This window comes from Echinops telfairi, unplaced genomic scaffold, assembly GCF_000313985.2.
Source record: "Echinops telfairi isolate 266 unplaced genomic scaffold, ASM31398v2 ScPeMD7_7466;HRSCAF=8504, whole genome shotgun sequence".
In the NCBI taxonomy this organism is placed as follows: domain Eukaryota; kingdom Metazoa; phylum Chordata; class Mammalia; order Afrosoricida; family Tenrecidae; genus Echinops; species Echinops telfairi.
Window position 1 is genome coordinate 6,110,674 of NW_022111366.1, and position 27,260 is coordinate 6,137,933.

General features: G+C 55.1%; 1 protein-coding gene across 3 annotated transcripts in view; it reads left to right on the forward strand.

Moving 5' to 3' along the window:
• Positions 1-21,705, forward strand: part of IGSF3 (immunoglobulin superfamily member 3) — a 121,848-nt gene extending 100,143 nt beyond the window's left edge. For all 3 annotated transcript variants that reach the window (XM_045283733.1, XM_045283735.1, XM_045283734.1), the window contains 4 exons: positions 7,707-8,117; positions 11,361-11,768; positions 16,407-16,892; positions 18,621-21,705. In XM_045283733.1, coding sequence (XP_045139668.1) covers positions 7,707-8,117; positions 11,361-11,768; positions 16,407-16,892; positions 18,621-18,871 — 1,556 coding nt within the window. In that variant the 3' untranslated portion in view covers positions 18,872-21,705. The remainder of the gene's footprint in view (positions 1-7,706; positions 8,118-11,360; positions 11,769-16,406; positions 16,893-18,620) is intronic.
• The last annotated feature ends 5,555 nt before the right edge of the window (positions 21,706-27,260 follow it).

Genomic DNA, 27,260 nt, shown 5'->3' on the forward strand with positions numbered 1-27,260 from the left:
TAAGAGTTGTATGAGCCCCTAATAAAACGATACAAAAAAAGCCAGAGCTCTTGGGGCCCCACGACCTGGGTCTGAATTCCAGCTCACCGACACATATACACACTTAGCTGTGAGACCGTGGGCCTGCCTGGTTTAGCTGTTAAATCAGGGGTAATAGTAGCAGCCATTTCTTTAGTAGAGTTGGTGTGCACTAAATAGTATAACTTTGCAAAGTGCTTGTTAGAATAGTGCTTAATGTATAGAAAGCACAGTATAAAAACTTTTAAAATACACATTCCCCAAGCTGAGGAACTAGAGTTAGTTTGTTTTTTCTGTAGACCTTTAGATTACATACTTCTTTCCTAAAACAGTTTTTAATATTCCCCTGCCTACGACGAAATGAAATTCATAGACATTTCATGTACCCACTCACCTAATTTTCAGAAATTGATACAATGCCCTAATTGTCAAGGAGGAATTTTCAGAAGGTAGTTCCTAAAAAGATCATGCATTGCACGTGGAAATGGAAACAAGGTAACAGCAGAGCCCAAGGCAGAGGTGCTGCCGGCCCAGCCTGGACCAGCTGACTCATGACCGTGTGCAGCTGTCGGGCGACTCCAGGAGCCACAAGCAGTCGGAGGCCCGGCTTTCTCCGCTCCTGATCAACTCTTGTTACCGTCCCTGAAGGAAGCAGAGGAACTTGGCACATATGGAAACGTTTAAAAAAAAAAACTGTTGTTTATAGTAAAATGAAATATGAAATTAGTTTCTCGGCTTGGATCATTAGAAATAGATTTTTCTCCCTGGTGACTGTCACGTTTGGGAGTCGTGTGGAATGTAAGGCAGTGTCTCGTTACAAAGAACTGCCCCAGATAGGACTCTCCAGCTCTCCTGACGACTCAGGAATCCTTGGGGGGGGTACAAACGGTGACTGTGCCAGGCCACGTACAGAAAGGTGGGGGGTTTGAGCCCACCCAGGGCACTGCGGACGAAAGTGCCCTGCTGGAAGAACCAGCCATTGAGGGAGCACAGTTCTGCCCTGACACACAGGAGGTCTCCATGAGTCGAAATCCCCTTAATCCCCTTCGTGGCCCCTGGCTCACTGGATTCCCCTCTCGACTGAACAGTCGGAGGTCTGTCCTGGAGTTCCAACCCTCGAAGATGAAGCAGCTCTGGGGCTGGGGCTGGGGCCGGAGGTAGGGAGACTCGTACAGAGGGCGGGGATAACAGCCTGAGAACGAGAATTTGGGGCTAAGGTGGGGTGTAACTGAGGGGAGAGAGGCAAGCAGGGGACCCAGGAGTGCGAAGGGTGCACACTGCGCGATGTGGGGGCCGACTGACTGGCCTGGGGCCCGGATCTGGAGGTCCCCACCGGCAGCTCTCTCTGCAGCCTTTCCCAATCTCGAACTCACTTGCTTCCGCCAGTTTGAAATGTCTCTCCAGGCCTCCTCCACCCTAACTCGACTGCCGTGTGCCACGAGTCCTGTGAGAGCCAGGCTCCCGGGCCTGCCTGGGTTTGGGGGGTCTTGCAGGTTTTCCTCCTTGAACAGGGTCCAGTCTTCCTGCTTTCCCGTCGCTGATAGTGGCATGGATTTGAGTTTTCCTTCTCTGGCAGGCTTCCGCATGACGCAGGTTCCAGCCGGCGCAGGTTTGAGCGTATCTTTCAGTGATGTCCATGGGGAAAGCCTTGGTGTAGTGGGTTACGTGTCGGGGGGCTGCTAATGGGAAGGTCAGTAGTGCAAAACCCACCAGGCAGTCTGGGGGAAAGAGGAGACTTTCTGCTCCTTTACGATGCACAGCATTGGAAACCCAAAGGGGGAGCGCTATTCTCTCCTCTGGCGTCACTGTGAGTCAGAATCCACTCGATGGCAATGAGAGTCATCCGGCTCCTGCTTAGAAAACACCAGCCATTGAGCCCAGTCCTCATCTGACACGCGATCCCCTGGGAAATGATGTCACCGCAGATGGTTCACAAGATGAATCGCTCCCCCACTGCCCCTCCTGCCTCACCAGCCACTACCTCACTTGGTCTTCAGTCTGCCTGCACCACTGCTTGGAGTTTCCCCACACCAGTGGCTTCTCAGACTTGTTTGTGTCTCAGAAAAGGCAAGCTCTTGGGCCCCACCGGCAGTGTTGCTGATTGCGGAGCGTCTAACAAGTCCCCGGGTGCTGCTGATGCTGCAGACCCCAGATCACAGCCCGAGAGCCATTTGTGATCAGGGTTGAGCGCATGTGCCCTCCGGGCCCTTTGCCTCTGCAAAGCTTACCATCCTGACGTTTTCCACTCCTGGTCACCTGCTTATTCCCAAATTGGGGACCCCTCTACCTGGGGTCCCATTGAACACCCTGGTGGTGCATTGGTGAGACCCTTGGCTTCTAACCAGCTGTCGGCCGCTTGAACCCACCAGCCACTCCCTGGGAGAACGATGTGGCAGTCTGCGTGCATGCAGATATGACAGCCTTGGAAGCCTCTGGGACAATTCTCCTCTGCCCTGACAGGGTGCCTGCAAGTCGAAGTCTCCTGAATCCCAGTGGGAGGAGTAATCCCTCGACCACGTGCTCTTTCCAGACGTCCACAGCCTTCATTCACGATCGGAGCCCACAGCTCGCCTGTGTGCGTTTGTGCTCCCAGGCGAAGGTTAACTCCCAGGCTGTGGAGTCCTTTCCAACTCCTGGGCAGCTCGTGTGCTTGAATAGACTGGGTCCCACAGGGTTTCCGGTGGCTGTGATCTTACAGAGCTAGTTTCTCCCGGGCCACTTCTGGGTGGACTCCAACCACCAAGCCCTTCAGCTAGTTAGTGTCCAGTTGCAAACCCAGGGACCGAGTCACGTGCATATTCAATCATCCGTTTACTCGTTTGTTTCAGGGCTTCAAATCGGTAACAAGCAGTTCAGTCATGGCCAACAAAACAAAATCAGAGCAGACCTGGATTTCTGAAAGTTGGGTGATTTAGAACACTAATCACATTGGGGAAAATCCTTGTCTCCCTGCAGTGGGGAAATGAGTGACACACATTCAAAATTTAATTATCAGGTGAATCTTTCTTTCTCTTAAGGCCCTAGCAGTTTAGTGGGAAAGGCAAGACCCCTAAAACATTAACTGTAGCATAAGGCAAAATGAAACAAAACTATAGCAGAGTTTAAGGAAATTGTTTATTGGTGAAATAAATTAATTTTGAGAGCGAAAAACACTCAAAAGGCTGCTTCTCAGACCATGAGCTGAAACTAGCCAAAAGTCACCTAACACTAAATAACAAATCGGCTCAAAAAATAAAGTCTGTGAGAACTGGGTTCCTGTGTTAGGCTGGGTTGACTAGAGAAATAAATCCAGTGGTCCTCATTGGTGTATAAGAAAAAGCTTCACATCAAGAAGTAACTGTCTATCAAGAAGGCTTCCCGGCCCAGTCCAGCTCACGTCCTTAAGTCCAGCACTGGTCTGTAGCCCCTCGTCAGACTCATACAGCACATGCAATGATGCAAAAACGCAGGAACATCACTGGCTGGTGGGTGCAGTCTTGTGGACCCAGTGGCAGTGGACACATCTCCAGGGCTCTTGCAGGTCTCCACATGGCATCTACAGGAGGGTGAAGGCAGGGAAACGAGGAGGTTCCCAGCACCCTCCTTACGAGGAGGTCACGCCCACAAGGAGGTGCCATCAGACTTTGACCTGATGGATAGACTAGACTCCATGCCTACCCTGAAAGTTGACATGCAATTAAGTAACTCTCACAGTTGCCAAAAACACCTATGTGAGATCAAACTGTAGTTTACCTTGAAACAAAGATGAAAATGTAACCTCACCAAACCCACTGCTGCTGGTCTATTCTGACTCACAGCAACCCTACAGGACGTAAGTTTTGATGCAGGCCGATGGTCTCGTAGTTTTCCCACAGAGCTGTGGGTGGCTTTGAACCTCTGACCTTGTGGTTTAGCAGCCCACCTCCTACCCTGCTGTGCCACCAGGGCTCCTTGAGGATATGAGGGAGGAGGGAGACTAAATTAGTGGGCATGATACAGCCAGAAAAAAGAATGAGACGGTCAACCCCTGACGCTCTGTGCAGACGCTGCTGGGGGGGAGCCTGTGATGCGGTCAACCCTGACCACTCTGTGCAGACGCTGTTGGGGGGAGCCTGTGATGTGTGTATCTTCACCGGACAACAGATATGACTCAAAATAGGCACAGCAGAAAAGCCCCTCCACACGCCACGTTTTGATCCAAAGCCCAGGAACGAGACCTTTGAGATATTGGTGCTACAAGGCAGGGGGTGGAGCCCACATCCACGGAAGGGGTGCAGCCTGACTCTAGGTGCACCCAGGCTCAGAGGTACGTGCTGGCCTGAGCCCGGGCTCCTCCAGAAAGTGGGCCATCCTCCGAAAGCCTCTCTGACCTTTCCTCCTGCCTCTCTCCCTCCTACGAGTCACGCTGAGAGCTGGAGTAACCCAGATGCGGCCTCTTCACTCACCGCCTGAGATGTCCGTCCTCAGTCAAGTGCAGGCCACATCCGGCTTTAGCACCCTCAGACATCACGGGGAGCTCATTAAAAGGGCCTAAGAGCCTGCCCTTCCAGTGAGTCCCAGTGCTAGCTGGCTGCTGGCCCCCAGATGCCACGAGGGGTCATCAGCTGATGACCAATCATCCATCCATCCATCCATCCATCCATCCATCCATCCATCCATCCATCCTTGTGTCTTGACTTGGAACCAGGCACAGCAACCAAGAGGGAATGAGGATGGTGAGACTACAGTGTGTGTGTGTGTGTGTGTGTGTTGTAAGCTGGGCTCTGTGCTAAACTCTTTCTAGAGGTTCTGACTTTGGACAGTGACCACACTCCGGGGTGGTAGGTAGCTTCCTCCCTTGACAGGTGACAACACCTATATCACTGAAGGGGCTGGGGCTGGGCGCCCACCGCCCGGGGCAGTAGTGTGGCGGGATCGCAAGAGTGCTTCCTAATTAGATGTGCAGCCTCTGCCTGGTCTCCCACAAGCTTCCGGAAAGGTCGTCCCAGCCCTTGAGAGGTGAGGAGAAATGCAGAGCTTCCAGCAGGAGGTGACCCCTTGCCCACCTGTCAGACACGCTCCTCATTTTTCAAAAATGTCTTCTTTCAAGCGGCTCCGCACTTCACAATATTTTGACATGGGAAGAGAGAAGGGAGGGGGGGGGAGAGAGAAAAAAGAAGGAGCTGGCGTTGAGACATTTCTCTTTCTTGGATGCCTGCTCTGGAACCACGTGACTGAACTGAAGTTGAGTCACAGGATTCCAGCTCAACATATGCGGTTACTATAGCAATTGAGGTTTCCTTAGTAACAGTTGCAAAAAATAATCTGGCCCCAATTAATAATACATTTTAAAGCTCTTTCTACTCTACACCCGACAACCCAGTTTGGGGGGTGCTTTTTTTTTTATTTGGCCAAGAACCAGATCATTCGGGGGTGTCTTCCCTGATCCCATTTGCCTGGGGTAAATCAGGTTAGAAAGCAATGAAACGGGACCGCTTGTGTTCAGGTGTTAGGGGACCCTGATCCGGAAAAGTCCGTGGGCAAGCTAACGTGAGTGTAGTCTCCAGAGCCTGGGACCTTAAGGCTGAAGCTGCCCCGGATCCGCCGTGTGCCCCAAGTGGCTTTCGGCGTGTGCAGAACGGAGAAAGCAGACGACCAAGCTTGTCCTTGGAAAAGACGGAGCTGGGGGGGGTGGAGGGGGGGCATGGAGTGCATGCCTGTGGCTTGCGAAGGTCTGCGAGCACACGCAGCAGCTCGGGTGGTGCCCCGCGGGGACTAGGGCTGGGCCTGTGGGGGTCTTCCTCCGTAAAGATCATGAGCCTGTCTTCTCAGAGACCCTCTGGTCTGTCCGGTAAAGTCACTGTGAGCACAAGGGTGGGTTTGTAACAGGGGAGGGAATTCGGCCGTCATGGAGAAAGAATGTGGCCTGATGACCCGCCTGGAGAGGTGCCCTCCGTGAGCTGCTTACTGTCATGGAGTCAGGCGTCTGCACCTGCCCCACCTTCGGATACTGAACTCCCACATGGAGTCGTGTTGCCAGGGGGCCACGTGGCAGTGTTTGGTGCCCGAGATTCAATGCTGCCTGCTGTCCGTCCACACCGGGCTCAGTCTGCTGCCAGGAGAGGCCCAGGCTCTGTTCAGCTCCTGGCCCTGAAGCCAAGCTCCAGCCTGAGCTGGGGCAAGCCTGCCCTGCTGCCCGCCCGGGTCTGGTCTGTCCCTGTGGAGTTTGTCCCCTGACCTGTGCTGCTTTCACCCTGTGCGTGAAAGGGTAGAGAGAATGACCATTGGCTCCCCGTTCCCTGCAGAGCTGAGAGTGCTTTCTTCCCCCCACTAGAGGGGAGGAGGGTGGGTCGGGAAAAGCAGAACCAAGTTTGATGGTGATGGAGTGAGCGAGCTCTCAGATGACCTCCATAAGATAGATAGATTTCATAAGACCGTGGCTTCTTGCCGCCTTCCAGGTGAACGGAGCCCTTCATAGCAGGCAGGAGGTGACTGGAGTTGGCCCCGTTCTGTCCGATTGTTTGTCACCTGCTCAGCCTTCTCCCTCTTTCTGCATCCAGGGCTCTGCCCCAGCACCCTCTTAGTTACCTGCTGTTGGTATGATGCTGGACAAGTCTCACTGGAGACTAAGACAGACTATGAAATACGACCCGCTGATCTAGTTCCCCAAACCAGCCAGCGGAAACCTGGAAAAGTCAACCGCCTGAGCCACAGCCTGTGGCCAGGCTGACGTGGGCCCGAGCAGGGAGTTGCTCACGGTGCAGCAGGTCCCCATGAGTCAGGGACTGGCCCCGAGGTAGCCAACCAGTGCTAACAACCCCACCTCAGCACTCTCTCAGACCCTCCCCTGCTCACCCTGATATTTCAGCAAACATCGACTGAGCACTTTCCCAAGTCCAGGCCCTGCCCCACGCTCGGGGGGTGTGGTAATGAATGTGCCCCCTGGGCTGGACACTCCGCTGGGGCTGGGCTGGGGCTGGGGCTACCACCTTGACAATACCCCTTGCATGCAGTACTGCACGGAGCACAGAGTGGGCACTTTGTAAATATTGGCGATTGAGTGGAGGAGAGAGGATGCTCAGTGTACTCTCAGGGAGCTTATGGGAGACGAGTGGAAGAGAGAGAGAGAAGGGCAGGAAGCAGCCTGGTGGAGAGAGCCTGATGAGAGAGTGGGTGCCGAGGAAAGCACAGGGCAGGGGCAGCGAGCCCATCGGGGACCAGAGGGTGAGTGGTGGCCAGGCAGAAAGGACGGCAGGGTGGGACCACAGGTCTAAGGCTGAGAGAGAACATCATGGGGGCTCCAGGGAGGTGATGGTCAACAGCTGTCTAAGACCCAGGTTGGCCAGAAGCACTTGCTGCTGTGAGAGGACACCGCCTTCTCTCTCTTCTGCAGGCAAAGGTGTGGTCAGGTGTGTGGTTCAGCCCCATTACCTAGCCGGCCACTGCATGGTGGCGGACCGTGGTAGGAATTCTGCAGGTGGGAGGCGAGGGCTGGCACCAGCCAGGGGTGCCACCACATGCGACAAGAGACAGGAGGGCTACTGGGGCAAAATGACTCTTGACAGCTCTCCTCTGGCCCGGCCTGTTTGGGGGGCCAGCCATTGTTGCTCAGCCCTCTGGGATTCCTCTGGCCAAAACCAGGCCGGGAGCCTGGCCTGGCAGGGGCCTGAGGGAGGGGCACGGGTCCAGGAGTGTGGGTTTCTCATGCTCACGGCCCCTCTCCTCCGCAGTGACGAAGCTGCAGGTGAGCAAGTCCAAGCGGACCCTCACGCTGGTGGAAAACAGGCCCATTCAGCTGAACTGCTCGGTCAAGGCGCAGACCAGCCAGAACTCCCACTTCGCCGTGCTCTGGTACGTGCACAAGCCCTCCGACGCCGACGGCAAGCTCATCCTCAAGACCACCCACAACTCGGCCTTCGAGTATGGCACCTACGCCGAGGAGGAGGGCCTGCGTGGGCGCCTCCAGTTTGAGAGGCACGCGTCGGGGGGCCTGTTCAGCCTCACTGTCCAGAGGGCCGAGGTCAGTGACAGCGGCAGCTACTACTGCCACGTGGAGGAGTGGCTGCTGAGCCCCAACTATGCCTGGTATAAGCTGGCCGAGGAGGTTTCGGGGCGCACAGAAGTCACCGTGAAGCAGCCAGGTAAGAACAGAGGGCCCTACGTGGGACCAGGGGTGCGTGGCGGGGCATGGAGGGCTCTGGTAGGGTCTGCCCAGTGAGACCTTCAAGGAGGTGGACCCTGGGTGTGTCGGGCACAGACACTGGGGCCTGCGGGCTTCCCATTTCACCTACAGACTCGGCCCTGATGCCGGCGCCAAGCTCGGGAGCCTCCTTGGCTCTGCTATGGCATCCAGCATGGTCTCCAGGGAGGAGGCCTGAGAGGCAGTGGAGGTTAGCAAGATATAGCCAGTGTGTTAGACTGGGTTGACTAGAGAAACTAATTTATTGACACTCATACATGTGTAAGAGAGAATTTTATGTCAAGAAATAATTGTGCATGAATAAAACCTTCCAGTCCAGTACAGATCAAGTCCAGAAGTTCGAGATTACCCCGTAAGTCCAATATTAGCTCACGAATTCCTCTTCAGATGCGCCCAGCACATGAAGGAAGATCACAGGTCGGTGGGTGGAAATCCTGTGGTTCCAATGGCAGTGGAGCATCTCCAGGGCTCTGGCTGCCGTCGGCGTGGCTCTATGTGGTTTGTCAACAGGAATGTGTAGCAGAGAGAGGGAGTTCCCAGAATCCTCATGAGAAGGCCATGCACACAAGGAGGGATGGTCAGGTTGTGATCTGATTGACAGGCTAGACTCCGCCCCTGCATTCTACGCTCCAGTTGACATGAACTTGTGTAACCTCCACAGCAAGGCAGGCCGAGGGCAGCTCCTCAGTCTCCCTCGGGGCGAGCAGTTTGTTCCCTGGGCCTCCGGCTGGCACAGCTCAGCCCCACCCCTTGTGCCTCGGTTTCCCATGTCTGCTCTCCCCTTCTGCCCTAGCTCCCACCCTCTGTCAGGGCAAGCCCTGCCTATCTCCCCAAGTGGAATCAGCCCCAGCACCCCTGAGGACCCCGTGTGTCCAGCCCATTCCTTCCTCTGTTCCCTGACAGACAGGGTGAACACGCCAGCCACCCTGGCACATGATCCGTGGCCACACTGGGCTCACTGTGGGGCCCCCTCATTGCTGGCAGCCCCGTAGGTGAAGGAGGCTCCCTTCCCTGTAGTGTCTCTCTGAGCTGTGGAGTGTGCCCCTGCAACAAGTGTGGCAAAGCTGCGGTCACCTCCTTTCTGACCTGTGGAGGGTGCCGTTGTGTGCCTCTCTACCTCCCTGCTCCTGTGCCACCAGCTCGCAGAGCCCCAGAACCTCACTAGCTGGCCTCGGGTCGAGGCTGCCTTCTAGGGGCCCCACAGGACAGGGTGGAACCACCCCTGTGTGTTTCCAAGACTGTTTACTCTTGGCAGGAGTAGAAAGCCCTGTCTTTGTCCCATGGCGTGGCTTGTGGTTTCAAACCGCTGGCCTTGCAGTTAGCAGCCCAGCACATAACCACTCTGCCACCAGGGCGCCTCGCGCTTCCTAGAATGCAGCCTTAAATGTCCTCCCGGTCCCTCACTTCCATAGGCCCTGCGGGCCGGGCTCGTGCTGAGGGACCATCCCTATTGCTTACACTGCGCACTCTACCTCTCCTGCTGCCTCTCCACTACCTGGTTCACCTGTCTTCACCCCCTTCCCCACATCTGGGTGCACCCCCTGCTTACCTGACAGCGCCACCAGGGCGTCAGGTGGATCCTAAGTTAATCGAGGGTGTTTCCCAACCACAGGCTTTCTCGAAGCTAAGGGAGACAACACTAAAGAACTGTTAAAAAAAATCCCTGTCAAAACACACGTAGTGAAATCTCTGTTTGTGGTGAATGTTAACACTATCAACAGAAACGCACAGGTCACCAATTTAAACAACACGTTTCTCCGTTTCTGTGAAGAGTTTCAGTTTCTGGGGTTTTTTTTGCATGTTTTCTCCTGCTTTTCATTCCCGCACCTCCCCCACCCTTTTACTTTTCATAATAAGAAAGCATTTTCTTAGAGAGTTTTTGGAAAGTGCCAAAATTGCACAGAGAAGAAAATAGTCTTTCATCTGAGATAATCAGATTTCATACCATCCCTCTCCCTTCTGTATCTCCCCTCCTTCCTCTCTTCCACCCCTCTCCCCCTCCTCCCACCCCTGTGTGTATACAGATAGAGACTGCAAACATTTCATAGGAAAATTCCGTTACGTTCCGATTTCATTTTCCCACACACTTTCCGAAGGCCTCTCGTATGTGTGTGTGTGTGGACAGATGGATAGGTAGGTAGATAGATCGATCGGTCAGTAATATAGTTGAACAAGTTTGGTTATTGAAAATGTACCTTCTGTCATTTTTCAATTTTTGGCCTTTTAACTGTGACCCGTGTGGGTCGTAAAGCCTCCAGGTAGCAGTGAAGTGTGGGCAGTACGGAGGAGAGGGGACATTCAGGGCAGTGTCCTTCCAGAGCTGCCTGGAGCACCGTCAGCTCTGTGGCTTGTCCAGTCTCTTGCGGGGCGCTCATGGCAGGACCAGCATGCTAGCGTGAAGGACACTTGTTAGCTGGAGGAGAACTGTTTGGCTGAGTTTTCCAACCAGCCCTCTCTTCCGTGTGAGCCTTTCTCTCTTGAAGTCAGCTTTGTTCCCACCTGGAGAGGGAACCCGCTTTGTTCTTGATGGGGAGGAAGAGCTGCAGCCGCGTCCGGGGCATGCGAAACTGGGTGTCTGTCCTCTGCACTTCTGGGGTCCGTGAGGGCCCAACGTATGTCAACCGTCTGGTCAGTTCCAGAAGTTAACTCTTGTTTGGAGAATGGTTTTTAGCATGCACCTCCAACCTCACATTCACCCCAGTGCTTTCAAGGCCAACCCCGCCCGTCTTGGCCATCCCCACTCCCCCTACAGCTGCTTTCAGAGTCCCCCCACACGCTGTTCACATCTACAATAACCCCTGACATCCACCCCAACTTCACAGCTACCAGACCCCCACGTCCACCCCTGCACCCCACATCCACCATCCTCACATCTCCCCTCCCCTGGCCCCCGCCTCCACCAGTCAGCCCCGGGCACCAGGGTCTGTTGCCCTTGGGATGCGCAGGAACACACAGGCCCAGCTTGTTCTGCACGAGTGTCTGAACAGAGACGGCTTGTGGCCTGGGGACAGCATCACCCTCCCTAACATTGAGCTCCCTAAAAGCTGCGCGTTCCGGAGTGGTCCTGGGACTGCGAGTGGTTAGGCTGCGGCGTCTGAGTGAGTCTGGGCTGCGGTGGGTCCCTCGGTGTCAGAAGGGTGGGGCAGGGTGTGCTGTGACTGACCCTTTGCTCTTCCCTGTTCAGACAGCCGCCTGAAGCTCAGCCAGGCCCAGGGCAACCTGTCGGTGCTGGAGACCCAGCAGGTGCAGCTCGAGTGCTCGGTCCTGAACCGCACCAGCGCCGCCTCCCAGCTCCTGGTGGAGTGGTTTGTGTGGAAGCCCAACCACCCCGAGCGGGAGACGGTGGCGCGCCTGGGCCGGGAGGCCACCTTCCACTACGGCGAGCAGGCCGCCAAGAACAACCTGAAGGGGCGGCTGCATTTGGAGAGCCCGTCCGCTGGCGTGTACCGGCTCTCCATCCAGAACGTGGCCGTGCAGGACAGCGGGACGTACAGCTGCCGCGTGGAGGAGTGGCTGCCCAGCCCCAGCGGCCTGTGGTATAAACGGGCTGAGGACACTTCGGGACAGACGGCCGTCACTGTGGTGCGACCAGGTGAGGACTATGGTCCCCTGAGTATTTCCACATTTGGGGTCATATTTTATACCCCGGGTAAAAACGACAGTGTGTGCACTGAGCGTCTCTGGGTGTGGGAGCGTCCCCAGTGGCACAGGGGCTGAGTGCTTAGCTGCTAACCAAGAGGAGGCAGGCAGCCTGCTTCTGTAAAGATGGACGCCTAGGAGGAAGCTCCTTGGGGGCAGGTCTGCTCCGTCCCGTCGGGTCGCTGTGAACCAGAGTCAGTAGGCTGCATGGTCCAAACCTGCCCACTGACCGGGCGTTTGGAAGTTCGAGTCTGCGCAGAGGCACCTCAGAGGAAACCCCTGGTGACCTGAAAAGCCAGCCCCCGGAACCCCGAGGAGCTCAGCGCTCTCTGAGCCACACGGACTGGCGCCGTGGCAGCAGCCCTCCACAGCAAGTTAGCCTTGAAAGAACTAGTGACTTCTTTGCATTGAGTTCTGTATCAGGAGCAGGGACGCTGACGTTTGACATTTGCGTTCAAAGTGGTCTCCGTCCCCACCCCCTTTGTGAATGAAGAGGAGGAGCCCTGGTCACCTCGAGGTTACACGTTGAGCTGCCAAATGCATGGGCAGCCGTTCACTTGCTCTGCCAAGGAGGACCCACCGTCTCATAAACCCACCAGGGCAACTCTGTCCTGACCTAGGAGTCGTAATGGCAGTGAGAGTCATAGTGAATAAAAAAATGCACATCCACCTTTGACCTAAGGAGATTCTGTTTCTTGACACGAGTAAAATCTGGAGGCTTATTACACACACACGCACACGCACACACGCACACGAAACCAACTGCTGTCCACTTGATCCTAACTCATAGGGAGCCTCCTGGGCAGAGCAGAATAGCTCCTTCAGGTGTCTGAGGCTGTAACTCTTTATGGATTCACACGGCCTCATTTTCCCCACTGAGCAGCTGGTCGGTTTGAACCACCAACCTGTCAGCTCAAAGCTGAGCACTTTAGACCCCTGCACCACCCTGGCTCCTTATTCCTTCCAGAGCATGGAAGAGGTTCTTTTTCAAACTGCATCCTGATGTGGGCGTGTGATGGTTATAGCAAAAGGACACTTTGGTTCTAAAAATTGAACTGGCTTCAGTGGAAAAGAATTGATTCGCATGCTCTAAATAAAGAGAAGAGAGAGAGAGGGAGAAAAGGTGTATCTGAAGCTTCACTCTCTCATGCCTCTGCACAGTTCCAGGGGTGCTGGTGACCAGGTGACCCTGGCATGTCCTTATTGTGTTCCACATGCTTGGAACGGCTCTGGTGGCCACCGTGCAGGCAGACGTGTGGTTCAAAGCGAGGCTGGGGGATTCTGGTGTCCCTCATTCCCAGCTTGGCCACACCAGTGGCTTGTCCTTCATTGAGCCGAAAAGCCTCACTTGGGACACAGCATGGATGAATCTGTGGCCTACATCACCGTGGACTCTCTCTCCTCCCCTGAGCATCCTGAAGTTCAACGTGTTGCCCTTGGTACCGTTAGAATACTTCGTGATGCTGTGCATTTGAGCAGTTCAGACTCTGCCGTCTCTTCCCACCATGCGGCCTCAGGGAGGAGAAAGTTTCCCCTCAGAGAGGAAAATGCACCATCGGGGATGGGAAAGGGGCATTACCTCGGTCCCCGGGGTCCTACTTCAACCGGAGGGGAAATCCCTCTACTCCAGTTACAGCTCCTCATCTTTCTCATGAGCTCAACAGACACTGTAAGACCTCCATGGCCTTGGTGCAGTTGGCTATTTAAAAATGCTTCCATCTTGTCTACAAACTGCTGCTCCCCACCTGCCCTAAAGGTAAAATGGTAGAGATGTGGTCCGTGAGCCTCCTCCTCCTCAGCTCCCACCCATGTTGTGGATCACTAGACAGAGTTGAGAGCCCTGTCATCCATTCGCACAGCAGCCTGATGGGGAATGGAACTCAAAGAGGGAGTGGCACGCAGCTGGTGCCTCAGGCTGGGTTCTCGAGAGAGAAACTTCTATCAGGACGATGACTCACACAGCGGTAGTCATGGGCAAGTTCCAAATCAGTGGGTAAGATGTTAGGCTTCCCCTGACATAAGTAACTGTTGGAACTAATGAACCCAAGATTGGCAGAAAGACCACAGGCTGGTGGCTGTAGAAGTGAATGAATCTGAGACCAGCATGTCAGGTAGAGGCTGCTGACAACTCCCAGGATCCAAGGGCAATGTGGCAGGCATTCGTTCAAGTCCAGAGAACCAGATGCAGGATCTAGACCAAGTGAACAGCAAGCAAGCTTTCCACCGCATCCATTTCTATGGGCAGCAGGCCAGGAAACTTAACTTTCAATTGAATGGATCAGTACTGTGATCGGAGTAAGGGTGTTTTATCACACCCTCATCATCTTACAACTGATTGGCGGTTCAGAGCATTAGGTAGGTGATTACACTGTGTAAGATCACATCTTGGGGGATTACTAGGTTTTAACTGCCTAACAACCTTGAATTCTGGCCTAATCTAGTTGACACAGTAATGATGGGCACAATCACCCAAGTTACCTTCTTGGCCACACCATGGCCCTTAAACCAGTATGCCTGACTGTCCTGTGCAGCCACATGAGCTAGGCTGGACATGTCTAGCTATTAGCCCTTCCTCGTGTATTTTTGAATTGTGTGAGTTGATCATGCTGATGACCAAGCACTTGGAAAACAGAAAAGAGTACTGAAAAGAATTTTTATCCATAATCTCATGTCCACAAATATCTCATGTCCACAAATAGACACCATTAGTAACTGGATGACTGGTCTATGGCCTCTGCAGGGCCTACCCGTATTCTCTGTGTGTACGTGTATAAATGGTTAAAAATCAAGCCACCAAACACGGCCATCCAGTCCATTCCAACCCACTGCACCTCCATAGGGCTTCCTGGGCCGTACATGGTTATAGGAGCAGACTGCCTCATCTTTCTCCTGTGGAGCAGGGGCTGGGCTTGAGCCACAAGTACTTTATATGATTTCTCCCCACCCACCCCCACTCAACACTGCGCAAGCATGTTCTCATATCATTCAAAGCACGACATCACCAACTTTTTTGCCAGGGAAGCAGCCCTGGTGGTTCAGTGGTTAAGTGTTCGCCCACCGGCTAACTGAAAGGTGGGTGGCCCATGCCCACCAGCAGCTTCTCTCTGTGTGATCTATAAAGATGACGGCCGCGGGAGCCTACTCTGCCCCGGGGGGGTTGCTGTCGGTCAGGACGGGCGTCATCTGGCAGCATGTTTTGTCTCTTTCACTTGTGTGCTGTGCACTGTTGGCATGCACTATCAAAGAGACCCCCCCCCCCTCGAGGTAGACTGGAGAAGAAGACTTGAATCACAGCTCCAAGAATTCTGTTAGGAAGACGATCGCTTCCTGTGGAGTCAGGCACAGAGCGTGTGGGCGTAGGGCTCCTCCCCGCAGTGAGACTGTGTACACTAGCGGCTGAGAGGGAGCAGCCCCGTGGTCACGCTCAGACCCTGAAGCTGCTGTCAGGGTAACCATGGGGCGGGGGCACCCCTTTCCCGTGGAGGCAGGAGAGGCGGGCGGGAGCATTCTTGTGACTCACACTTGGGGAAGGAAAAGGTGTTAGCCTCCGAACAGGAGGACACTTGCCCCTTCCAGAAGGGGGCAGACTTGGGGTAAACATGCTAAGAGTGTGTGGCTGAGGGAGATTGCGGGAAAGTAGACCTTATTTTCATTTAAAAGGCGAGGGAGAAACCCCTTGGATTTGAAAGGAATGCAGACAGGGTTCGTGGGAGGTGGATGGAGGAGAGAAAGTCAAGGGAGAGGCTTGTCTGGGGGACCGTGTCTGGTGCGGTCCCCCACCATCGTACCAACTCACCGTGATGGGGTCCATCCGATCACCCAACTCTGATCTGCTTTGCCGGCACCTCAGCTTGTCACCAGGAGCTCTGGGACACTGCTTTAGACGGCTGGACAGAAAGCATGCTACACCCCACCAGTCTGTTGTATGGCTTCTGATGTCTTGGGGGGATGGATAAGTGGTGAGGGAAGACAGGGGGCATTTGAGTCACCTGCCCTCCTCTGCCCTCCAGCACAGTCAATCCCCTGCCCTGCACCATCCCACCCACCTACCTTTCAGTTAGCCGGTGGGCGAATGCTTAACCATTGCACCACCAGGGCTGCTTCCCTGGTGGGAAGCTCTGCTGAAACCTGCGTGGCACCACAGCCACACACAACGCCGCATGCACAGACAGAGAGTGACCGTGTATGTAGTGTCTTGACCAGGAGTCATGGGCCTCCATGGAAGGTGAGAATTCTACCACTGACCCTCCGATGCCCACCCATGTTCTTTTCCATGAGTACACAATAATCCATTGTGTGGGTATTGCTATAATGTGGCATAGGGGTTATGGGTGTTGGGCTGCTCACCACAAGGCCAGCAGTTCTCAACCACCAGCCGCTCCGTGGGAGAAAGATGAGGCTTTCTACTCCCGCTCCAGCCTCGGAAACCTACATGGGGCAATCCTACCCCATCCTGTTGAGTTGGAATTGAGTCAATAGCAGTGAGTTTGCTTTTGAGTAGTTCGGGTTGTTTTTTTAATGAGCATTTCGGTTATCTTAAGGAAGGAAATTAATCAGCCTTTCCCCCCTCCTCCGTCCCTCCTCCCCCCAGATGCCGCCCTGCAGGTGGACTCGGTAGTGCCCAACGCCACAGTGACCGAGAAGGCTGCCTTCCAGCTAGACTGCAGCATCGTGTCTCGCTCCAGCCAGGACTCCCGCTTCGCTGTGGTCTGGTACTCCCTGAGGACTAAAGCTGGAGGGAAAAGGGACAGCCCGGGCCTGGGAGAGGAGGAGGAGGAGGAGGAGGACGAGGATGAGGAGGAGGAGGAAGAGGAGGAGGACCTAATGGAGCGGACGCCCCTGCTGAGTGTGGGCCCTGATGCTGTCTTTGGCCCTGAGGGCAGCCCCTGGGAGGGCAGGCTTCGCTTCCAGAGGCTGTCCCCCCTGCTGTACCGGCTGACGGTGCTGCAGGCGAGCCCCCGAGACACGGGCAACTACTCCTGCCGCGTGGAGGAGTGGCTGCCCAGCCCTCAGAGAGAGTGGTACCGACTGACGGAGGAGGAATCGGCGCCCATCGGCATCCGGGTCCTGGATACCAGTGAGTGTCCCCGTGTGGGAAGAAAGGGTGCCCTGTTCATCCTGGGTGTGTGTGGGAGATGGGCCCAGAATCTGATTCTGGGCTGATGAGCAGTGTGTTAGCTGTGCCTGGCAGTTAATAGGAGGGTTGGACACACCCGTTCCATTCAGATCATCGACCATGGTTGCCCACACCAAATCGGGGTGGGAATGCTGATGGGTGTTGTCATCTTGATCATCAGTGAGGTGCTGGTACAGATTCTTCTGCAGGCAGACTTCCTTCTGGAAGCACTTGGCTCCTCCCTGGTTGTGGAAGCTACACTAGACCATCCTTAGGCAATCAGCCAAGTGTTCCAGACTCATGCAAAGGAAGGCGGGGAACGGAAATCCGACTGCCCCACCCGCGTGGCACTCCTGGCTCGCCACACCCTGTACTTGTTTGGGAGCGTGACTTTTGGGGTGTCGGTGGGGTGTGCATGGCCAGTGGTGGACCATCACAGGAGAGCACCCATGTTATGGGGTGGGGTGGGGGGGTGGCTGTAACCCAGCGGGCCATCACTTCTGCCACCTGAAGGCCCAGAACTCAGCGTTTCCATTGGAGAGCCTCCGGAGCTTTGGCTCGGAGCAGGGGCTGCTGGGAATCCTTGCTGGCCTGGAGAACCTGTTTTAACCCGGCACCTTCAGGGCTGGCTTTCTATGTCAGGCTCAGGGGCACTTCTTATAATAGAATTAGTCCATGATGCAAAAAAATATGTCCTTTTATGATAACGGCTAGAACTGTCCTCTTCTTTGAGCCCAGATGTTGTAGAACTTGTGTAGACAGCCTCCATAGCGTAAGCAGAGCGATGTGAAGGGTTCCGTTCCCTGCGGGTGAGGGGCAGCAGCTGCCACGGCAGCAAGGGCGAGACAGCAAAGCCATGGGGGCACACGCTCCCTAACGATCTGCTGAGTGGCCGAACCTAAAACAGAGTCAGAGGGAAGGGGTCCGGGCTGCGTTTTCTCTGCTCCTGCGGGGCGCCTGTCTTTCCAAGCTAGAGAGAACACCGAGACCCGAGTGGCCTTGATGTCCAGAGGTAAGGCCTGCCGTTGTTGCATCCCTCAGGCCAGGGTCTCCAGCAGGCAGGCCATAGAGCTCCCCGGGCTGGATCTGCAAATGCTGGGGCTCTGCCCCCTCCTCCTTTGGGTGCAGGGGCAGGCAGGCTCTCTGTAGCTCCCAGACAGTGGTCACCGGTGACATCTTATGGACACCATCAGTCATGACACCGCCACTTCAGGAGGACTGCTCTGAGAAGCTAGGGCGGAGGTGGGGAACAGAGGCAGAGGGAGTGGGGTACGTGTGCCATTTCCCCAAAGGAGGCTATCCGTAGCGAGGCTGAGTGCCGAGGGGAGCCCCAAATCTCACTGTGTGGCGCAGGAGGTCCAGGCTAAACTATCATCGGCTTCCTTTGAGTGTGGCGCACGCACTGTGTCATTCTGTGCCGGTCCCAGTGGTCCTAGCGGCTCCGCGGGAAGTGGAGACCTGGCGTTGCCTGTTGGGTTTGGGTTTGTGTGAATGGGGAGGGGGCGGGGGTGAGGATGGGAGGCCTGGTCATTGGTGGCAGTAGGACCCCACCCCCACCACCAGAGAGGGTGGGTGCAGGGGTTCTGCACGCGGCCTCCACTGGGCTAGGTGAGGTCTGCAGGGACTAGCAGTTTCTCTGGCCTCATTATCTTCTCTGCCCACCCCCACCCCCACCCCCGCCCTTTGCAGGCTCCAGCCTCCAGTCCGTCATTTGCTCCAACGACGCCCTCTTCTACTTCATCTTCTTCTACCCCTTCCCCATCTTCGGCATCCTCGTCATCACCATTCTGCTGGTGCGCTTCAAGAGCCGGAACTCCAGCAAGAACTCGGACGGGAAGAACGGGGTGCCCCTGCTGTGGATCAAGGAGCCGCACCTCAACTACTCCCCCACCTGCCTGGAGCCCCCAGTGCTGAGCATCCACCCCGGGGCCATAGACTAAGCAGGAAGCGCCCGGGACGTTTGGCCCCAGAGGAGCTGGGACGTGCCCTCGCCACCTCTCTCTCTGTGATTGGACCGTTGCAGCCCCCAAACTCGGGGATGCCCGAGAGAAGACGGCCAGACTCAGGCGAGGGGTGCTAGCCGTTCCCGCTGAGTCACAGAGATGGCTGCCGTCGCCCTCCGCTGTCGGCCTCGGCTGGTTAGCTCCTGGTGCCCAGCTGCGAGGCTGCGCGACCATCCATTTCTCGTTCCTGTCGCCTGGGTCCTGTAGTGAGTAGCTCCAGGTGCCGTGTCTGCTCATGGAGGTCTGTAGTCTTCTCCGCTAGATGTCACAGGGGTCTTGTTCTTTCTCATGCACTCCGTACGGCTCGAGGCCGCCCCTTTGGATGCCGCCACCGCCGTCATGCGGTGGACAGTCTGTTCCGTACACGCCGACCGCGGCCCGGAGGACGGATTCAACGGCGACAAGGAAGCACTGCCGAGACCTTGGCAGTTTGAACACTTCTAAAGGCCACCCCCGGAGCCAAACACACCCCAATGTGTTTTCTTTTCACTCTTTTCCTTTTTTTGTTTTAAACTTACTTTTCGTAATGGGACTTTAAAACTCTGGTGTGTCCTGTGGGCCCGTTTGTAGCTTAGTGTTGTCCCGGCCGGCGTTGTTGGGACCGCTGTGACGCAAGCAGGGACTCTGGCTCCGGAGAGACCCATCCGGACCGGAGGAGTTCTGCGGGACCCCAGGAGGAGCGGGTGGTGCTGGGTGGTCCAGCTGCCACGCAGGCAGAAGCAGCTGTACCCCTCACCTTGCCTAAACAATAAGAAAAACATTCTCCAGGAGGGAATAGGCCGGAAGCTCCAGACCACCCACCCTCGGCACACTAATGTGGGCAGAGGCCTGCGTTGAGCAGCTCCCGCCGTTGTGATCCGTCAGAGCCCAGGGCTGCGGGAAGGAGAGAGGAATGGCCGGCGTTGGTTGGACTGGCTCTGCGAGGCAGTCGGATACGGTGGGGAGGGGGCCTTGGGCTTCTGGTGCTTTGTCAAACACTTGGGGTCGGGGGGTGGCGTGTGCACTGAGCTAGACATGGGGCAGTGCTGAGCTGACCACACGGGGCAGAAGTGGCGACCCCGGATGCCTGCCACTCCGTGCGAAGAAGAGGGTAGTGGGGATGAGCAAGAGAGGGTGTTCAGGCCCGGCTGAGGAGCGTAGGGAGGGGTCACCACCTCCCTGGGGCTACAAAGACCAGGCTTTGCTTTCTCCTCCCAGTTAGATTCTCCCAGAAACATGAGCACCTTCCGCCGTCCTCATCCCCATACCCGGCCCATCTCACCACCATCTCTGCCATCGCCGTGGGCTCGGGAGGGCCAGACACGCCCGCCATCGTCCTTCCCATCGATGGCCATGCCACAGAAAGTGGCCGCGTGGCTGCGCCTGTGGGCCTTTCCCCCCTCCCCCTGGCAACTTTCGCATGGTTTCAGGTTACGAGGTTCTCCGTTGCTATGGGGATGGCGGTTCATTTTAGTGGCCCTGGAGCCCAGCGGGGGCCAGTGCTGCCAGCCCACCGGGCCATTTCACACTGACCGCCGGGAGCCATGTGGGCTGTTGGCCGTGCGATGCAGCTCCATGCCCTCGCGCCCACGTGCATCTGCGTGGAGCCCGGGAGCGGCGGGTCTCCGCGGCCCGGTGGGCCCTGGCGCTGGCGCTGGTGCTGTTCAGTGTGACCGTGGAGTTCTAAGTTCCATCGTTAGACGAGGAGCCACTGAGTGGGCCCGAACTTGTAACCTTTCCGTTAGCAGCCCCACACGCCACCGTTGGTGCCATCAGGAGCCCTCTGACCCTATCGAGGGGTCCGCTTTGTCCACTGAGCCCACCGCGGAGGGGACGCTGGGTGGTTAGCCGACCACCTGTGTCTGACAGGCTCCTGCAGCCTGGCCTCTCTGCCTGCTGCTCGGAGACAGCCACCGCAAGGCCAGCACACTGCAGCTGCAGGGGGCACACCCCTGAGAGAGGGGAGCGGTCTTGTGTCCCCTCTCTGCCTCGCAGGGTGTGGGTTTCCAGGGAGGACGAGCTGGCCCTTCCTTTTTGGACGGAGTCTGTCTGAGGGGCAGGATGGGTGCCCGAGGGCCAGATTGGGCTGGGCTTGCCTTTGTGTCGCTCACAGATGCACAAAAGGGAGCCCCCCTCCTCCCCCCGGGAAACATACTACACAGGGGCTGCGGGACTTTAGGAAGGGAGGAAAAAAGAAGAAGAAACTGAAGCCAGTATTTTAATAATTGTTATTTTGTTTTTCTGTGTATTTTCTATCGGACTGGGGAATATCACATCATGAAAAAAAATCCCAGGCCACCTTTCTTTGGCCTTGAGAATGGCAATCGTGTGTCAGATGAATGGCAATGGTGCCCTCCGGTGGCTGCGGGATCTCATTGCAACTGCCCACGGAGCTCTGTCCTCTGGGGCCGAGGGAGAAGTGGAGCATGACCGACCTGCTCCATCCACTTAATGACGTCTATGCTGTGTTGCATTTATAAAGCCCACACTGTGCCAGGCCCATTCCAAGACATGGATCTGACTCCGTCACCCTCTTTCACCAGGGTGTGTCTGTACAAAGTTTTCGTATTCTTTTCCAACAATGGTTTCTCTGCGTTAATGGTTCAGTAGGAAAAAGGCAAGGGAGGTGGGAGGAGATGGCGATACCATGCATGATGTAGAGAGCTGTTGTGTTGGTTTTGTTTCTGGATTGTTGTTTTTTAAAAAAAAACAAAAACAAACTATTTGTAAGATGTTGCACTAAAATGTTTTATATACACTTCAGAGACCTGTAGTAAATTATGTTCAAAATACGGCTGTGACCCTGACTGGAGTCTGCTTTTCCCTCGCTCAGGCAACACTGCCCTCTTGTGGGCGACGTGCCCCTGTGACCTGTGGTGGGTTATCGCTGCAAGGTCAGCAGTTTGAACCCAGCAGCCATTCAGGGGGAAGTGGGTCAGGTGGAGGCGGGGGTGGAGTGGGGTGGGGGGTGGGGGGGAGAGGCCTGTGATGACTGGTCTCGGGAACCCCCAGGGCAGTTCTACTCTGTCTTCTAGGGTTGCTATGGGTGGAACTCACCCTGACGGCAGTGGGTGTGGGTTTGCGTTTTGGTCCTTGAGCTAAGCCTTGAGTCGTGGCCTTGGCATTGACTTGCAAGGCGGAAGGTTCATGAAACTCGGGCCTTATCCCACCCTAGCCCCGGCGTAAATGGTATCTTTGTACAGAGTTTACAAAGTTAGCTGACCCTCGGGACATTGTCTTGTCATCTGATAGCGTATTAGAATAACTGCAGAGCTGTCCTGGTGGACCCTCCAGCCATCCCATCGCAGAGAATGGTAGAGGACCAGGCACCGCCTCCCTCTGTTAACGTCACCGGGGGCGAGAGTGGATGCGAAGGCAGCTCACAGCACTGTTCTAGCTGTGATGGCCATACGCCCTTTCTGCTGCTGTCCACTGCTGCCGAAACGGTGCCAGCTCAGGGCCACCTGTGTGTGTTAGAAGTGGGCCCCCCAGCCTGTCAGCTGAGGCACCTCTGGAAGGTTCAGATCACCATGCTTGCCTGGCATCAGGCCTAACTGTTCACCCAAGAACCCCACGCAGCCCTGCGCTCCCCATTGCACAACGCCTCTGGAGCCCCAGTGGGCAGCTTCAGACCAAAAATTTGAAAAACCCACCACCAAACCTCGTGGCCACGGAGTGGCTTCTGACTTATCGTGACCCCAAGGAGCCAAGAAGAGCTGCTCACTTGGGCTCCTGAGACTTCCAATCCTTATGGGAGTAGAAAGCCTGATCTTTCTCAGAAGCTGGTGGGTTTGAACTGCCTTCTGGGTAGGTTCAGTGTCGGGGGACCACCCTCTTAGGGGAGGTTGTGTAATTGAAGGGTAAATTAAGAAACATTGGCCAAGGCCTGCACGTGCTCACCTCTTCCATGGCAGGATCAAGAGAGGGGGTGTGTGAATATTCTCTCACAGGCTTATATAATCTCAGGCACACCGGCCACATCACCCACACACGTAACAGGAAGGGGACGTGCTAGGGGCATTCACGTAACAGAAAAGGGAGGTAGTGGACACATAACGCGTGACAGGAAGGCACATAGTAAGGTGGGCAGAACCTAGAAATAAGGTGGGGGTCTAACCTTAGCTGTCCCTGAGCTGACTTGACTTCAGGGGTCCCTCAGCTCTTCTCCAGGGGAACGATCTATGGTCCTTATCGGAAGGGCCCGGGCAGTGCTGAGGATGGGGTGGTGTAATCGCACTTGTTGACAGGCAGCCTTTAATCTTCGGGCAGTTCACCTCCGAGCATACACAGCAGCAGCCCTGTGCTTGCAAGCAGCATCTTAAAATTGGCATTATTACAGCAACTTTTAGTTAGGCGTCTGTGCCCGGGATGCACCTCCAACTGCTTCCCTCCAGGAGTCTGCCTCCCAGGATGCTGAAATATGAGCACAGAGAATCTGTCTGTCTGCACACACTCTCTTCTCGGTTCTCAGTTTCCCTCAGTTCAGAAAGTAAACTTTATCATCCTCATTTTTGTTTTTTCCCCCCAACCAACTGGTGTGTACTGAGCTCCTGCTGCAGGCACCTCAGACAGCCCTCGGCAGATCACACCAGGTCCCGGCCCCAGGGGAGCTCCTGGATGACTTGGGAGAGGAGACGGGTGGGTTCCGAAGCTCATGCCAGCCACCAGCATCGGTCTTTTCTTCCGTGGCCTCAGAAAGGAGAGCCCAGAAAGGGACGTGCGTGCGCAGGCCTCACCTGGACAAGGCCCGTGGGAAGCGCTCACACAAGCATGGAATGTGTATAAAAAGCCAAGGTGTGTGCGTGTTGCACATGGACAGGATGCATGTGCATAGCCCTTGCGTATGTACACAGGCCGAGTGAGCAGAGCGTTGGAACTCCACCTGCCACCTCAGGCTGAGCGGTGCCCGTGCCTAGATGTGGGGAGGGCTCTGGACCCCCAGGCCACTAGCCCATCCAGGTGGGGGCTGGAATCGTGGTGGGAGGCAGTCCTCGCCACACTGCACAGGTGGTCAAGGTGGCCCGATTTGGGGCGCCCCTTCGAGCTCAGCATCATGAGGTCGTACGGCTTCTTGGGATGGTCATCACATTGCTCCAGGTTCTCAGTCACCTTGGGATTTGCACCCCTGGGTAGGAGATCCGGCCATGGGTGACGAGCTCAGGATCCCCAAAGACCATACATCTGATTTGATGGCAAATGTCCCCTTGGTATGGTGCCGGGTGCTGCCCACTTGATGGGTGACTAGGCGCCCTCCCTGGTTGTGTATTCATGGTCCTCAGTGAGACGTCTGAGGTCAAAGGCTGCAGTGCTACAGTTCAGGGTGTCAGACACCGAGGCTCCTGGGGCTGGCAGGGGTGGGTCTCCTCTGGATCCCCCCACCAAAGCATTGGTGTTCAAGGAGGATCAATTCATGCACGCCGGCGAAACTGATGGTGTCGGGTGGGCTTGCAGAAACCACCATCTTCCAGGCACAGACCTGGCAGTGTTTCACCACCTCTCCCTGGTCTTGGTCAACGTTGCAGAGCGAGCGTGAAGACGGTCCCACGCTGCTCTTGCTCCCTGACCACAGTGCTTGCTGTTTGGCATCCACGCCTGCCAGGCTCTTGGAAAACCACAGCTCGGGCTCCAGGCTGTTTGCTTTGGTCATGATGTTGAAGGGATGAAGCCTTTCCGGCCTGTGCTCAGGGACTCCACTTTTCCACCAGTCACCCTATCGCTCCAACATGTGGAGCTGAGGCTCCTTCTTGAAGCCCAGATCTGCCTCCCCAGAGGGCTTGTAGTGGTGCAGGGCAGGAACCAGGGGGTCTTGCAATGGGGAGGCCAGCAGGAGGGAGCCCTCCTAGGTGGCCAGTGGGTTCCACTCCCCAGAGCCATCTTGGATGTGCAGCATGGCTTCACGCCATCCGGTGGGACTATGGGACAACAGCAGCTGTTCCATACACCCATGTCCTCCATCCCGTCACCTTCCGGGTTGGCGCTGCAGATATAACCTCTGGTCCCCTTCCTGATCACCCCTTGGTATGTTCTGCCACCGGGGCCTGGAACATGTCTCCCCACATGTGTTTCTTCTGATGCGGGTGGTTTTCCCAGGGGCCCGGGGTGGGACAAGAGAGGAGCTGATGGAGAGCTGGAACATGGGAGAGCCTTCTCCCTGGCTTCCAGGGGCCTCTGCACCAAGACCGCACTGTCGTTCTCAACCCCTGTGAGATCATTCAACAAGCAGGCCAGGGCACAGAGCGGTCAGAGCAGGAGCTGTGCCCTCCTCCCCCAAGAGTGCACAGAGCACCAGTCTGTTCCCGCCACAGCTGGGAGGCGGGAGTGTGCAGGAGGCTGTCAGGGCTACCCACAGAGAACGATGTGATGTGTAAAGTTGTAGCAGTGCTCCGGGACTGGCCAGAAATCCCTCTGCAACTCTGTAACACTCAGCGAAGAGTGCAAAAGGCACCGGAGGGTAAAAAGGCAGAAGGAAGTGCTTCCTTCTCTGGCTAAAACCCAAGCCGTCCAGAAGCTTCAAGCGTGTGCACCCTCTGTTCCTGACCCCGTCTGCTGCATCCTTATCAACTTCCTGCAGCTGCTGGCTTGGCGCTGACTTGAAATGTGACTATTTATCCCTCTGGTTGCCAGGATGAGTCCACATTAAATCGAATGCACTGATTTTGCCTCTCCCCACCTTCAAATGCTCCTTTCTGGCAGGGAACATTTTAAAAAGGAAATAAGAGCATTTGGGAGCAAGATTATCCCTCTGTGCCCTTGTGCAAAGCTGCCCAGCATTTATGGAAATGACCTGACTATCCAGCCCAGGCGGCAGGGACGGCGTTCATTCATGCAGGATTAGGAGCAGGGTTTTGCTTACTCTGCTGTGGGATTCCTGAGCTTTCTGAGGATGTTTTCAAGAGTTTGACGGAAACTCGAGCGTGAGTTTGTGAGAATGGCATGCTGGGAAGAGCGGCCCCTAGCATGTGAGTCGGCAGAGTGGGCCCTTTATTCCTACCTTCCAGGAGTCTGAAGGTTATGCAAAATTGGTAACATATTCAGCGGCTAACCAAAAGGTTGGAGGTCAAGTCCACAGAGAGGTACCTTGGAAGAAAACCCTGGCAATCTACTCCCACTCACCCCCCCCCTAAAAAATCCTAAAAAGCCCAGTTCTACCATAACACACATGGAGGTCACTGTGAGTTAACATTGAAAGTAGCTGGTTATATAATATTTATGAAGATAAGAAAATAAAACTGAAAAGAACAACAGGCAGCATTATTCTCCACACACAGACACTGACAAAATAAACCTCACCAGAGATACAAAAGGCACGCACAAAGACAAATACAAAACTCTGCTGCAAGGACCCCACAGAGACCCGTGTGGACGGAAGAACATACTCTGCTCAGAGATAGGAAGACTTACGTGTGAAAGTGTCAATGCTACCCAGAGTGACCTGCAGATAGAAGGCAATCCCAATTCAGATTCTGTCAACATTATTTATCCAGATAGAAAACCTAATCAACTTTATTAGGAAAGGAAAGGGACCTGCATAAACAAAGCACTGCTAAAGAACAAAGAAGGCGGCCTCATAGTGCCCACTCTCCATACCTATTATCCAGCCACGGTGGTCACAACAGTCTGGTATAACAGACAGCACAAAGCAATGAAACCGAATTGAGAACTCAGACACAAATCCATTTAACTATGGACAGTTGATTTTTGACAGAAAACCCAAATCCATTGAATGAAGAAGAGAGTGTCTCTTTAATAAATGCTGCTGGTAAAACTGGATATTCATCCCCCCCCCCGCCCCCCAAAAAAGTCAAACAGGATCCATACACTGTGGTAGTTACATAATTTCATGTCCACTTGATAAACAGTAAAGGGGTGGAGTCTAGCCTGCCAATCAGGTCACAACCTAAAGATGCCTCCTGGGGGTGTGGCCTTCTCATGAGGGTTCGAGGACCTTCCTCTCTTCCTCCCTGGAGGTGGGAAGCACGTTCTCTCTGCTTCACCTTCCTATTGAGGAGTCACATAGAGACCTTCACCAGTGCTGAGATGCTTCCACTGGCACTGGGTCCACAAAACTTTTCACACACCGGCCTGTGATCTTCCTGCATTCAGCATCATTGTGAGTGGCTAGAGTCTGAAGAGAAATTTATGGACTAGTCTTGGACTTACGGGCTAATAACAGACTTATGGACTTGATCTGGACTGGGCTGGGATGCTTTCTTAATATACAATTGCTCCTTGATATAAAGCTCGCTCTTATACACATATGAATGTCCCTGGATTTGTTCCTCTAGTCCACCCGGACTAACAAACACACACACCATATACAAAAACTAATTCAAGATGGATCAAATAG